The 13,592-nt window shown below is 41.0% G+C and overlaps 3 protein-coding genes across 5 annotated transcripts in view; 2 read left to right on the forward strand and 1 right to left on the reverse strand.

Moving 5' to 3' along the window:
* The first annotated feature begins 100 nt into the window (after positions 1 to 100).
* LOC117937329 (translational activator of cytochrome c oxidase 1) lies at positions 101 to 2,858 on the forward strand. Its single transcript, XM_034861214.1, has 6 exons — positions 101 to 186; positions 357 to 645; positions 740 to 846; positions 1,271 to 1,404; positions 1,846 to 2,008; positions 2,341 to 2,858. Exons 2-6 carry the CDS (start codon positions 360 to 362, stop codon positions 2,548 to 2,550), a joined length of 900 nt encoding a protein of 299 aa, XP_034717105.1. The 5' UTR covers positions 101 to 186; positions 357 to 359; the 3' UTR covers positions 2,551 to 2,858.
* An 818-nt stretch (positions 2,859 to 3,676) lies between these two features.
* The window catches only part of LOC117937285 (potassium voltage-gated channel subfamily H member 6), an 18,688-nt gene continuing 8,772 nt past the window's right edge, over positions 3,677 to 13,592 (forward strand). The window contains exons 1-12 of one of the 3 annotated variants that reach the window (XM_034861124.1): positions 3,677 to 4,124; positions 4,661 to 4,817; positions 6,031 to 6,456; positions 6,679 to 7,072; positions 7,283 to 7,482; positions 7,575 to 7,827; positions 7,921 to 8,114; positions 8,554 to 8,659; positions 8,883 to 9,152; positions 9,337 to 9,520; positions 10,189 to 10,393; positions 10,807 to 11,841. In XM_034861124.1, the coding sequence (XP_034717015.1) occupies positions 4,674 to 4,817; positions 6,031 to 6,456; positions 6,679 to 7,072; positions 7,283 to 7,482; positions 7,575 to 7,827; positions 7,921 to 8,114; positions 8,554 to 8,659; positions 8,883 to 9,152; positions 9,337 to 9,520; positions 10,189 to 10,393; positions 10,807 to 11,103 (2,673 nt within the window). In that variant the 5' untranslated portion in view covers positions 3,677 to 4,124; positions 4,661 to 4,673 and the 3' untranslated portion in view covers positions 11,104 to 11,841. Of the gene's footprint in view, positions 4,125 to 4,660; positions 4,818 to 5,551; positions 5,802 to 6,030; positions 6,457 to 6,678; positions 7,073 to 7,282; positions 7,483 to 7,574; positions 7,828 to 7,920; positions 8,115 to 8,553; positions 8,660 to 8,882; positions 9,153 to 9,336; positions 9,521 to 10,188; positions 10,394 to 10,806; positions 11,842 to 13,592 lie in introns of those variants that run through there. The other 2 variants (XM_034861125.1, XM_034861127.1) reach the window with 2 other exon arrangements.
* LOC117937319 (DDB1- and CUL4-associated factor 7-like) overlaps positions 11,954 to 13,592 on the reverse strand; it is a 9,131-nt gene continuing 7,492 nt past the window's right edge. The window contains exon 7 of the mRNA XM_034861199.1: positions 11,954 to 13,189. Coding sequence (XP_034717090.1) covers positions 13,017 to 13,189 — 173 coding nt within the window. The 3' untranslated portion in view covers positions 11,954 to 13,016. The remainder of the gene's footprint in view (positions 13,190 to 13,592) is intronic.

Raw genomic sequence — 13,592 nt, forward strand, 5'->3', positions numbered from 1 at the left:
AATTAGATTGCTGCCTATAAATTACTATTATGACATTAAATTGATTAATTAATTGTAACAACATTTACAACATTGACTAAATCGGGCTTTTATTTTGAAGGGCCCATTTCTGACGTCACAACCCGGAAGTACCGGTTTCACAACAAGGACAGTAGCAGCTGCGTGTTCTCCTGACTTGTCAAAACTGTAGGCTACGTTTGAAAACTTTCATTCGTTTATCGATATGCAAAGTACTGTTTTTTGTTTTTTTTTAAGTTAAAGGACTCACCTGCTGACGGAGGCTCACAGCTTGGGTGTTGAAACCAGTCTTTGCTCCACATGTACAGCCGGTTGTGTGTGTGCGTGTGCGTGTGAAGGGCATGGCGGGGGCGGCGGTGCTGAAGGCTCTCTGGACCCTGCGCCCCCGGACACTGGCCGCGAGCTCGGGCAGGTTCCCCGCCCCGCTGGAGTGCTTCCTCCCGCCGGCTTCAAGTGTGTTGTACCCGCCGTGGAGGACCTCTCCTGTCAGGACGCTGCAGCTGTGCTCCGCCTTATGTGCCGGACACAACAAGTGGTCAAAGGTTAAACATATTAAGGGACCTAAAGATGAAGCCAGGGGCAGAATGTTCATGAAGTTTGGTATGATGATAAAGATAGCCGTGAAAGGTGAGATTAAATAACGGGATGAAGCGATTTTCAGTGACAGTTGGAGTGTTTTCTTGGCAGCTGAAGTTAATTCAAATGTTTATTTCATCTGAAGAAGGTGGATCCAACCCAGACACGAATATAAACTTGGCTCACATACTGGAGCAGTGCAGAAGCAAGAACATGCCTAAAGCATCAGTAGAGGCTGCAATCAAGAGTGCGGTAGGTCGACACACACTGCCACACACTGGGGTTGGAATCACCATGATACCATACAACACTGATGTAATTTATATTATAACATAATATATAACATATTACAATATTCTGTGATATATTGCAATTCATTAACCATTTAAAACTATGTCCCCCAAAAGGAAACTTTGTCAATATCACAAAATAGGTGAAAAATGAATAAAAAAAACAACCAGATAAAGTTTCTGGGTTTAAACTGCTTATATGCTCTGTAAATCCTCTGGAGGGATGAACCCCCAAAAATATGTCCTCATTTGTCATCGGTCTGTACATGGAGCAGGTCTATAGATTACCCTTTGACTTCACCAGTACATAACATAATAAGAATGGTATAGCGCTGGTGTAATATGCTGCAAGAAAATTCATCTAGGTCTGTCTCTTGGTTTTACAGGAAAAGGCTAAACCAGCGTCCCAGCACATGTTTGAAGCCCGGGGGCCCGGTGGGTGTCTGCTGCTCATTGAGGTCCTGACTGACAACAACTCACGCAGCCACCAGGAAATCAAACGCCTGCTTAACAAGAATGGGTCAGGACCATCTTCCTATGATCTCACTCTGCCGTGACCATATAGCTGAAACACTCAAACAGATATTCCATGCGCTTTCACCACACCACTGATGGTTAATCCATTGTGTCAACCTGATCTGTTTGGCACTGATGAGCAACAGGAGGATTGTGCACAGATCAGATATACAGAACAACATAAGGGAAGAATGCAGTAACTACACACAAGTGATGGTTATGATGTACTGATAATGATGGCAGTAGCCACTAGATGTCCCTGTACAAACAAATTTGGCTTGGCTAAGAAGCTGCTGGCATAGATGCAAATAATTTCTGAAAAATAGCAAAACGGACCGTTAAGATGCAGTAGAGATGAAGAAAATCTAACAAAAATAAAATCCCATTCAGTTTTAATATTTGAATATGTTGTCTCATAGAAGTGTAATTCTGTACTCACCCACAGAGGGATGCTGTCAGAAGGGGCCCGTCACAACTTCAACAGGAGGGGGGTGGTGGCGGTGCCGGGCCACAACATTTCGACGGAGAGAGCTCTGGAGCTGGCCATCGAGGCGGGAGCCGAAGATGTCCAAGAGACCGAGGATGAGGAGGAGCAGCCCCTGCTGCAGGTCAGACAGGAAGAGCCATGTTGTCTGAGCAGAGCAGTACAGACGTATCAGGAATCCTGTCCCTACTGTAGATGACCAATAAATCCTTTCAGGCTTTTATTAAAATAAAATACATAATATTAAACTGTATACAGCATCTATCTTGGGTATTGGACTGTTGATTGGACCAAACAACCAATGTAATCATAGCCTTAGATTTCAGGAAACTATTATGGGTTTCACTATTTTTTAACACTTTATGGACTCAACAATTATGGGAGAACAGCTTTAATTACAATACAAATAATAAGTTGCTGTTTAACTTAGGGTTTGATCTGCTTCTCTCTCCTCAGTTCATATGTGACCTGACGGACGTGAGAAAGGTGCGTGGCTCGTTGGAGGAGCTGGGAATGCAGATTACGTCCGCCGGGTTGGAGTTTGTTCCCCGCACCCTCTCGTCTCTGGACCAGGACAAGCTGGGTGCTGCTTCAACGCTAATAGAAGCCCTCAACGACTGTCCAGACGTAGTTCGTATCTGGGACAACATCCAGGCTGACAGCTGAGCATGCCTCCTGGACACTTGGTGGACACTGAATATCTCACATATGGAATATTTAACACAAAGAAAGGATACATGTACTGCTTGTCAAAACACCTCCTACTGCTTACTATTATCATTATGAAAATATGAGTGTATTGACCATTTTTATGCTTTTTATGTGGGACTTGGAAGCAAAATGAAATTGTGGTCAAATATCTTCCTTTCAAGTCGTTTTTTATTTATACAAACATGCCTCTTTAGAATGAAATAACTTCCACATGTTCATTACTTTCATTGGTTGATGCTGAACAGTTTGAAGTTAAAAGTTGTTCAAAGAAAAAGTACTGATAAGACGTCCTGTATCATTGGCTAATCATTAATCGGGTCCTAGAGAAATTAAAATGTTCTATCAAAGTGAAATTTCACTTTTATTAGTTGAGGAAGGAAACATTGCTAATGTATCCACAGTAATCACTTTAAAATACCCTGAATGATAATTTGTTGAATTACCTCTTTAAAAAGTATTCAAATTACATCCACTTTGTCATAAATCCACAATCTATGAATTTGCTAATATTTTTTTGTTTACCTGTGGACAAGATGTCTCCTATTTTACTGAAAAGTCCATTCTCGGTGTATGTTCATTGGAGGATTCAGGTTTTCACATCACACGTGTAGATTGCATTTTGGACTGTGACTTATTTCAAAACTGGTAATGATGTAACAAAATCATGTATGTACATGTTTTAAAATTTAAGGTGAACACAGATAAATGTTCCCTGTTCTACTGATAAATGTGAAAACACCCTTCTAGTGTCAAACTCTGGACATACATCACTCTGCACAGGGAAACTGCACATAAAACATTTTTAAAACAAAATATTTAAAATATGATATGTATACATATATATATATATGTATATATATTTTTTTAACTAAACAAAAAAGAATGCAGATGGCTGAAGGTTACAGCTGAAGGACATTTTGAGCCAATGTCATAACAGGTCATTACCCCCTCTTATTAATGTAGTGTCAACAACATTGCAGTCGATAAGATCCCACATTAACCGTATGCACATAACACACGTAACATATTGAGCAGGCACACTATGCCGTTAGCCAGCAAATTTACTTTTTTAAAGTTGTCACGTATGTCACCTTGTGCACTATGTTTTAGACCTACACCGCCAAACTGAACTACATACAAGACCACTGAAATGGTCATTTGATGTTACCAGGGAAGTCCGGTGGAATAGCTCTAAGCCCATTTGCTCTGTTTATCAATGTTGTCATTGATTTTCCTGTCAGTTCCTCTCAGCGAGAGCGTGGCATTGATTGGTTTCCTGTGTTGGCAAATGTTGGTGGCAACATGCAAGCTGCAGGCCAGTCCCTGCCCTATACCATAGTGGAGGGTTCAACATCGACATCTGAATGAAAGAAGTACATTTGTTTTACCTGAATATGAACCATGAAAGAGGAGACTGAAGGTTTTTGAAAACACTTGTCCAAAAAGTGTCCTGAAGGATGAATATTTTAGTCATGGCTGTCTAGTTGTCCAAGACCAAGAAGGATCCGACATTCAGGTTTTTGAATCAGGTATGTTGTGTTTATTTACTTTCAGAGAAACTTGGCTTGGTTGAAAATTTGACCCACGATGGAGAGCAGAGAGATTTTTCTACCATGTAACTGCAGCCTTCCCAATGCAGCAACACTGAATCAAGTACTGAGACTATCCAGTATTTGGGAGCGGAGTATTTTTGGGAGGGGCACAGCTAGATTGGCATTCTGGGAAATCAGAGCACAGAGGAATATGTTGGGGAGGGGGGGTACAGAATATTAAACGTCACTAAGGAGTTCCCTTTTTTTGCATTCGATTTTCCAAGGCTAATTTAGAATAGAAAATAAGGAGGCAAATCTTATTTACGTATGTAAAGTTGAAGGAATCCACAGTATAAGTCCAATATACCAAGAAATCTAGGAGTACAGTAATATGAGTAGAGTACAGTAATATCGTTAACAGTGTTATTGAATACTATAATTGTATTTATATTAGTAGTAGGCCAAATGTCTTTTAAGAAAGGACCTTTTTGGCCCAAATATAAATAAAAATGATTTTTCCGATCACCTGTCAGCCAGCAGAGCTCTATGTCTGACTCGGACCTTATGAAGAGTGGGGGACCAGCCAGCAGGGGCCCCGAATGTTGCTCACCTCCAACTCCCAGAATGGACCTGCTCATCCCCTCCAAGGTGAAGGACCGCTCTCAGAACGTCACAGAGAAGGTCACGCAGGTACTTGGGGGGGGGCCGAGAACCTTGCATGGACCGAGAACCAGGGAGTCCCATTTAAGAGCTTTAAAGGAATGAACATTGGCCATTCACCACCAAATTTCAAATGCCACACGATGCATTCACTGCTTGCCAGAGTCTGTCTGTCATTAAAGAGCTCATTAAAGAGCTTCCAGAAAGTTGCCATGATGGAAGACTGCCATCAATTTACTAGTGGAAAAATCTGTAGATGTTTTTGGTGGCTGGGTGTTTTCCTTCTGGGTTGGAAAAGCAAAGTTACATTGAGCCACAGTTCAATTCAGACCTACTGTTGTTCCTGCTGGAGCCCTGGGGCTCGGCATTCTGCATCACTGCCTCTGTGGGATGGTTTGTGATGGATATGAAACAACTGCAAGTGTTTGCAACAACCTGTGACATTGCTAAATGGGGTCACTTGTTGATTCCTGTCTGTCTGTCTGGCCGTATCTATGTATATATATATATGCATGTATATATAGACATATATATATATATATATATATATATATATATATATATATATATATATATATATATATATATATATATATATATATATATATATATATATATATATATATATATATATATATATATATATATATATATATGTCTATATAACTATTCAGTTAGTTGTCTGGTAGATAGATCTGTCTGCAAGGTCAGTGACATTCGTCAGGGCTGCAAATGTTAATGAACTTAGTTATGTGATTGTGACGCCTAACGCGTCACTAAAACCCTCCAGCTCACCAGCATTCTCAGTCAGCTCTCGCGCGGTTGATTACAGCACACTGTTGCTTTGGCTTTTTAACTATCTGGAAATAATTGGACTATCTGGATGTAATCTCGACTCCGTTGGGAATCACCAATGACAGGATGGTCAAGGATTTGTTGGACCTACAAGGTCGCAAAACCAGAGCATGCAGCCTCCAGCCAGAATTTGGTCAAAATATTACAACTTCTAAAAAGGTCTGTAGGCTAGTGTGAGTTCAGATAATGTATTTGTTTTCCTTTAAAAGATTATTATTGTTTTGTGTCAAAGGGAGAAGAGTTGCAGTTATATGTTTGGTTAATGTAATAGTGTTTATTTGTCTTCTGGGAGAAGATTTTAATATAGAGGATGCATAATTAAAGGAAGATTAAAGGCCAATGTTCATAAGAGAGAATCGCTGAATACTAATGCATTCTTTATGCTTAGGTACTTTCTTTGGAGTCTGATGTACTGCCCGAATATAAACTCCAGGTGCCAGAGACAACATGGTGGATCTTGCTTCATTACAGCCCCTTCAAGGCGTTTTGGGACTGGATTATTCTCATCCTGGTCCTCTACACAGCTGTTTTCACTCCTTACTCAGCTACCTTCCTCCTGGATGAACACGGGGATTTACGGCAAAGGAGTTGTGGCTACACATGTAGCCCTCTAAATGTGGCAGACCTTATGGTGGATGTGTTGTTTATTGTGGATATAGTCATCAACCTTCGCACAACGTACGTGGATCAAAACGACGAGGTGGTCACACAGGCGAGCCGGATAGCCAAGCACTATGTCAAAGGCTGGTTCCCAATCGATCTGTTTGCAGCGATTCCTTTCGACCTTCTCATTTTTAGATCTGGCTCTGACGAGGTAAGAACTTTGTCTCTCTGCACATCATATTAAATGACATTTTTCAGAAGAACCCAAGTGAACATTGTTTGTATTTTTTCTAAAATAACTTTGGAGGACTTCCTTAGATACAAGTGTACTGTCCTCAAGTGTCTAAACTTCTGCGTTCTCTAAAGTTACTGTAAATTGAAAATCCAATTCCCTGCCTAACATCCTCTTCCGTGTCGTTTATGGACACCAAAGATGGCAACCTTAACAAGCCTGCTGAAAACTGCCCGGCTGTTGCGATTGGTCCGTGTGGCAAGAAAGCTGGACCGATATTCCGAATACGGGGCTGCTGTCCTGTTCTTGCTCATGTGCACCTTTGTGCTCATCGCCCACTGGCTCGCCTGCATTTGGTACGCTATTGGTTTTGTGGAGAGGCCGTACACAGAGACCGGCTGGCTAGACAACCTGGCTGAACAAGTTGGCAAGTCATACAACGACAGTGACTCCACATCCGGTCCATCAGTCAAAGACAAGTACGTCACCGCTCTTTACTTCACCTTGAGCAGTTTGACGAGTGTAGGGTTCGGTAACGTCTCTCCAAACACCAACTCAGAGAAGATCTTCTCCATCTGCGTCATGGTCATTGGCTGTGAGTTACATAACACTGTTAGGGATTGTACGGACATTACTGGGGTAGGCAGGCGGGTCAAAGCCTTGTTTCACTTTCACAAATGTTTGTACAGTCCCTTAATATACAGAGTATCAAATGGTTTCATAACCCCTTTTGCATATTAATTAAAATGCCACAATCACCAGGGCCTTATTATAATCTATGTGCTTGTTGCTTCTTCCGTCTCAGCCCTCATGTATGCCAGCATATTTGGGAATGTGTCAGCCATCATCCAGCGTTTGTACAACGGCACAACACGCTACCACACCCAGATGTTGCGAGTCAAAGAGTTCATCCGATTCCACCAAATCCCAGGTTGTCTTCGCCAAAGGCTGGAAGAGTACTTCCAGCATGCCTGGTCCTACACAAATGGCATTGACATGAATGCTGTAAGTTAAAAAGTAAAAAGTGACAGGACTAAAACTCAAGGTTCTTGCATCCATTCGCTGATATGTTGATGGTCTTGTCTTCCCATATTCAGGTTCTGAAGGGATTCCCAGAGTCTTTACAGGCAGACATCTGTTTGCACTTGAACAGATCTCTGCTACAGAACTTTAAGGCTTTCCATGGAGGCAGTCAAGCCTGTCTGCGCGCCTTGGGTATGAGGTTCAAGACAGTCCACGCTCCTCCTGGAGATACTCTGATCCACTATGGAGACATCTTGGACTCTCTCTTCTTCATCTCACGTGGTTCTATCCATGTCATTAGGGATGATGTGGTGGTCGCCATACTAGGTATGTAACCGTAGACAATTTGACAGTGGTGTCTCAAGAAAGCTCCAAAAACATTATCTTCTATGATATATAGAAATATTCATGCTCTTACAGAAAAGAATGACATCTTTGGAGAGCCTATCCACCTGTATGATGTGCCGGGGAAGTCCAATTCAGACGTACACACCGTCACCTACTGTGACCTGCACCGCGTCCAGAGGGACGACCTGCTCGAGGTCCTTGATATGTACCCCAGCTTTGCAGACAACTTCTGGAGGAACCTGAAGATAACTTTTGACCTGAGAGATGTATGTTGGCATTTGATTTAAAAAAAAATTAAAATAAACATTACATCTTGAGGATTTTACTGACAGATGTTTTTTTCTTCTCATTGAGACACAAAATATTTAACCATTTCTCATTAGAATTAGCGTTTCCCTCCAGAAAAGAAGACTCAATGGAGTGGAACTACTGATCCCACAATATCCCTGGTTTGCGTCTGACTTGAGACCTTTGTTGAATGTATTTCCCAATTTCTCTCTTTATCCCCCTCATTTTTCATCTTGCAAACTAATTCTTTAAGAGAACAATCGAATGGCTTATTGCTAATATTGCCCCCTTAACCACCCAAAAGGGCATTCCCTCTTTGAATTTCTATTTGTAGATTGCCTTCTGTGCTGAAAAGCACAATTGCTGTTGTAATGCTGTTGTAATGCGTGTGATGAGGTTTTTCTCTCTGCTCATCAGGCTGATCAAGTACCACCAATAATAACTGATGATTCTGGTGACGACTGCGGGTATCGCCACAAGCCGAAACACCGAATCCACACCCTGGACTGCAGAATCAGGCCAGGTGAGATATTTGGAACACAATTCTTTCACAGTCAAACTTCTAGACACACAATTTTTTACATTTTAAGGCTCTGCTTGGCTCAGTGGGATAACCCTCTAAAAAATCATCAATCTGACAGAAGAACTTAAAAGCATACAGGAATTGTTTTGATTGGTACCCTACTGTGGTCTTGAGTGAACATTGCAGAAAGTACAAGAGTGACTGAATGCTTTCCTGAAAACAGATGGAATCGATCATGAAGACTCGTACCCCCTTCAGTCCTTCCATCATGGTCACTCACATCCTCAGGCCCACTGGGATGACCGCTGTAGCTGCGGATCCCCGTGTTCCCAGTCTAGTGAAGACCTGGCTAAGCCTCTTGCCCATGGTTCCAAAGTGGAGCTTTACCCTCCAGAAGATGCCAGACAGGACTACTCCCCCACTGTAGTGCAGCTGATCCCCCCGAGTGGCACCTCAGTGGGGAGGGAAGCAGTGCTGGATCGGGGCCACCAAGGTAGATAGATCCGTCTTAATGGAAGTCTGTCCTGGAAATAGATACAGAGTGGAGTTTGAAGTTTTAAACATGCTATGATTAACTACAGCAGCAGATGTACTATACTGTAGTGCACATTTTGGACATTATGATAATACTACTAAATGGCTAAAAACGTACACCACTGTCTTTATATTTTCGTCAGCTTCATCTCTGAATGGGCCGGGAATGTATCAATACTGGCCAGAACGTCAGTCCCAACAGTTTTCCAGTCGTGCCTGGCGATCTTCCTCAGTCCGTAACTCATACCACCCCCCACCGTTCACAGAACGACGACAGCCCAGCGAGCTGGAGTCGCGTCTTGAGGTTTTACATTCCCAGCTCATCAGGTAAAACGATGCCCTCAGCTGGTTTTTAATCATTTACAAAAGGAAATGGCGAAGTTGCGCACGTGCGCAAATGCGTTAGTCCAAGGAGTGACGTATGCTCATCAGTCCAGGAGGGAGTTTCCCACAGATAGGCCAGGAACTTAAGTGATATTATCAATCTTTTCATTTTACTAGGAAAATTTCATATTCATAAGTCCAAATTCTCTAATTCAAAACCCTGTTTAAAATTATTTCAAATTGAAGTTGACACTTACTTTGAGTCTCTTAGTTTAATAACAAACAAAAAAGCTATATTTATTTCTGACATTTACTTAAGGATGTTTAAGTAAGGATTTATATTGTAACACTTTACTTTTTCTTTACAAGGCTGTCATATTTTTATTTCTTGTTCTTGTCTTTATCTTTTATTATGACTTTATTTTTCTATTTTGTCATTATTTATACTGTAACTGAGATGTCTGATTCTTTGTTTTGTTATTTGTTAAAATAAAGCAATTTATGAAGAAAAAAAAAAGCTAGTTTGTCTAGTCAGAAAATGCTTTAAAATCTAAAAGGCAATGTGATATTATTTGTTCACTCCATTTGCGGGAAATATTCTTGAATATGATTACTGATACTGAAGTTCACTTAACAGCTTCTCCCATTCTCATTATCTCTCGATGGCCCAGACTGGAGACTCGCATGACAGCCGACATCAACGTTATTCTCCAGCTTCTACAGAGGCAGATTGCTCCTGTACCTCCTGCTTACAGCACTGTATCGTCTGGTACCCTCCCGACTGACTCACCTGCCCTGTATGAAACAGGGACACCAGTGCAGAACACCATTATTCCCATTTCCCCCATACAGGTGGACAGCTGTGCAGCCACACAGGTAGAGAATCCCAACTACTAGTAACATTAACAGATATGTTTCTAGTAGGGTTGCCCCATCTTAGTTGATAAGTCGACTAATCGGTCGTTTTCTTTAGTCAATTAGTAATTTCTTAATGCTTAGTCACGCTAAATTATTTATTTCCAAGAAACGTTATGAACCCATCTGGTAAACACAATTAGATTTAAAGTGGTACCTTTGCATTATTCTTTGTGAGAGGAACTTTTGGACATGGTAAATGGACTGCAGTTATATTTAGCTTTTCTAGTCTTTAACATTCACACTGAACAGATCTGTCAATTAAATCAAGTAATCGGTTAGTTGACTAAGAATTTGTTAAGTTTAGGACAGCCATAGTTTCTTGTCTTATACTGAAAACATAAAAATGAAAAAACGTGATTTCTGCCCTCTAGAGCTCGACTCAAAGTGACCCTCAATTCACCCAGAAGTCCCAGGAGTCGCTGTCCAGCGGTATCCATATGACTGTGACGTCAAACGACACCATGTTCATGGCCGTCACCCCCGAAACTGAGTCCCACACAGGGTTGACTCCGCAGCTGGCCCTGCCATCAGTCAAATCCTCCCTCATGGAGAACCCCAAGCTGTACGGCAGCCTCCGATACCCCTCGCTGCCGGGGGACCTGGACATCACCTCAGGTCTGGCTGAGATCCAGAAACACCTCTCAGACCCTGTGCTGCCCGTCACCTGAAAACCTTCAGTAAAAGAGTTTTTGTGGCCACCAGTGTGATTTTCTAAGTAGTGATACACCGCTACCTAAAGACTTCTGCAAGGAGCCATGTTCAGCTTCCATTACACATTTGGACAAGTAGTGTCTCAAAAGTCTGATCGAGGATTTCCATTTCATACAGCATTGACACAGTATCACATTTAAGCCAGTGGTAATTGTAACATAGTAATCATAGTTTTAAAGGACATTTGCAAATGTGTGACGCAGAGTCCATTTCTTTTGGGTTCAGTACATTTTCTGAGTGCCATCCCCAGAGCTTATATCTTGACCAGGAGAAGTGACTTGTTGGGAGTCTCCACTGGTTGCCTGACTGGTCCCTGGCCAAGAAATAGTCTAGCACGCAACACCCCATGAAACGGTTTCCCTGTCAGTTTTTGTGCTAAGCTAAGCAGACCATCTGCTGGCTGCAGGCTGAAACACACAAGAGTGGTATCTCTCAAAGAGTGGGTGTCTGCCATCTAATTCTAATCAGTGTTACCCACAATTTCAAACTGTTCCTCAACAGGATAATTTCTGGGATATTATTTTTCAACATACGCACATCAGATGAACATGTTTGATAAGGATCCATTGAATTTGATTAAAGAATTGTGACAAAGATTATAAAATAATTGAAACAGTTCAATGTTAAAATCATCTTGTCAATGCTCTATGGTGCATAAACTATGTGGGGGCAACACTTTTTCTACATTACATGATGTGTATTTGTGGTATTTCAGTACTGCACATTTTACTTAATTATTGGCTGATGTAGGTGCCGCTTTATCGGACCTAAACTGGCCCCAATTTGTGAAAATAAATCATGAACAAGTGGTTTTCCGACTTTATGTTTAGCAAAAAAACATCACTGACCCCATACTGAAACACCTACAACAAGTAAGAAATAACTCCTGTTCTCTCCCACTTCTTCACACCCCATACCCAATATCACAACAAAACTCAATATCACAACAGGACTCACAGCATTCGTAATACAATGTCAGTTTTCTAGGCTCTTTGAAAAAAAATGTAACTTTCTATATACAGTAAATGTCAGGATACACTTTTCAACCTATCATTTCTAACTGTAAATCTGTACTATAGATTCTGATCTATATGTTGATGAGTCACCTCACTGTGAAACAAGGAAATAACTGTCTAAATATAAAACTTCTGTGTAATGGTTTGAACTGTGAGGGACTGTTTATTAATGTATGAAATAAAATGGTAATATGAATAAAATATTTGGTGCACAAATTACAAAAGAAATCTGCATTATGGTCAATGGTTAATACTATTAAATTGTTGCACATATAAAGAATGTATCACAACAGCAGAAATGCTTATATCACAAACGATGTTCAGTTGAATAAAATACATGTATTTGTAGGTTTAAAAAAAACAATCGAATATATGAACACTTAAATCCACATTAACCACATTCAATCCACTTTTAAATGTGGCTAAACTACATTTTTGTTGCATCGTAAAAAATCAATGATTGAGGATGTTGTAATGAGTAAGTTATAGATACAATGCACCATGTAGCGTATAAAAACATGTAACTGACTAGCCTTTTTGTCTGAAACCACATGCTGAAAGCATGAAGGCTATTGAACATTGGTTCTGTACATGACAGTTTTTGAGACTTGGTTACCATTTTTGTTTTGGCTCTCCTTCGAGTTTTTTGATAAAGTACGTCTTGATAAACTGTGTCAAAGTCAAGCGCTGACGTACTCTAGATCACTTCACTCAGTTGAAAAAAAGATTTACACAATCTGAATCAACATGAACCCGATATGCGCATGAACTGAATATTGCTCCTTCCTTCTTAAACAGCTTATATATCCAAGGGACATAGTTTTTGAGTTGCCTCATTTCTTCATGACTGCAGCTCAGACTCTGAGGATTTCCAGGCAGTTGTTGTAGCAGATAGCAATCCAGTCGGGCTGGGTGGTGGCCCACTGGACATTATTGATCTCTCCCTCGGCTGTGTAGGCCAGTATAGGGTCCTCAATGGCCCGCGGCATCTGCTGGATGTCCCAGATTAGAGCCTGGTGGTCCTCCGCTGGACAGAAAGGAAGGGAGGATGTTCGATGTGAATTGATTTATCTTCTTAAAACAGGAAGAAAACTATGTTCCTAAACACTACATGTTTTAGGCCTCAATCTGGTTGATAACTATTTTCTACCACGTTTTCTTATTCAGCAGAACCCAAAAACATCATAGCAAGATCGGGGGGAAAAAAGTAAGGGACAAAATCCTCACAAAACAGCACATCGGTGTATTGTACAGCAGTAACTGTTGACTGAATTTAATTGCCTTTATTATGCATGTAAGTGTATTGTAGGGTTGTTTGGACAAAATGATCCTGGTTTATGAAATTATCTTCAGAACTTCCCTCAGGAAATTAGTGAGTGGGGGGTGGTAAGCTCTGGGGTTTTTCTTTAACATTGCACATTTTGCTTGGA

Source organism: Etheostoma cragini, chromosome 21, assembly GCF_013103735.1.
Source record: "Etheostoma cragini isolate CJK2018 chromosome 21, CSU_Ecrag_1.0, whole genome shotgun sequence".
NCBI lineage: Eukaryota > Metazoa > Chordata > Actinopteri > Perciformes > Percidae > Etheostoma > Etheostoma cragini.

Bases quoted from the DNA above. Each gene is read 5' to 3' on its own strand.
- LOC117937329 (XM_034861214.1), top strand. From the start codon at position 360: ATGGCGGGGGCGGCGGTGCTGAAGGCTCTCTGGACCCTGCGCCCCCGG. The intron at 646-739 runs GTGAGATTAAAT...TTTCATCTGAAG, and splicing joins GATAAAGATAGCCGTGAAAG to AAGGTGGATCCAACCCAGAC. The intron at 1,405-1,845 runs GTCAGGACCATC...ACTCACCCACAG, and splicing joins CGCCTGCTTAACAAGAATGG to AGGGATGCTGTCAGAAGGGG.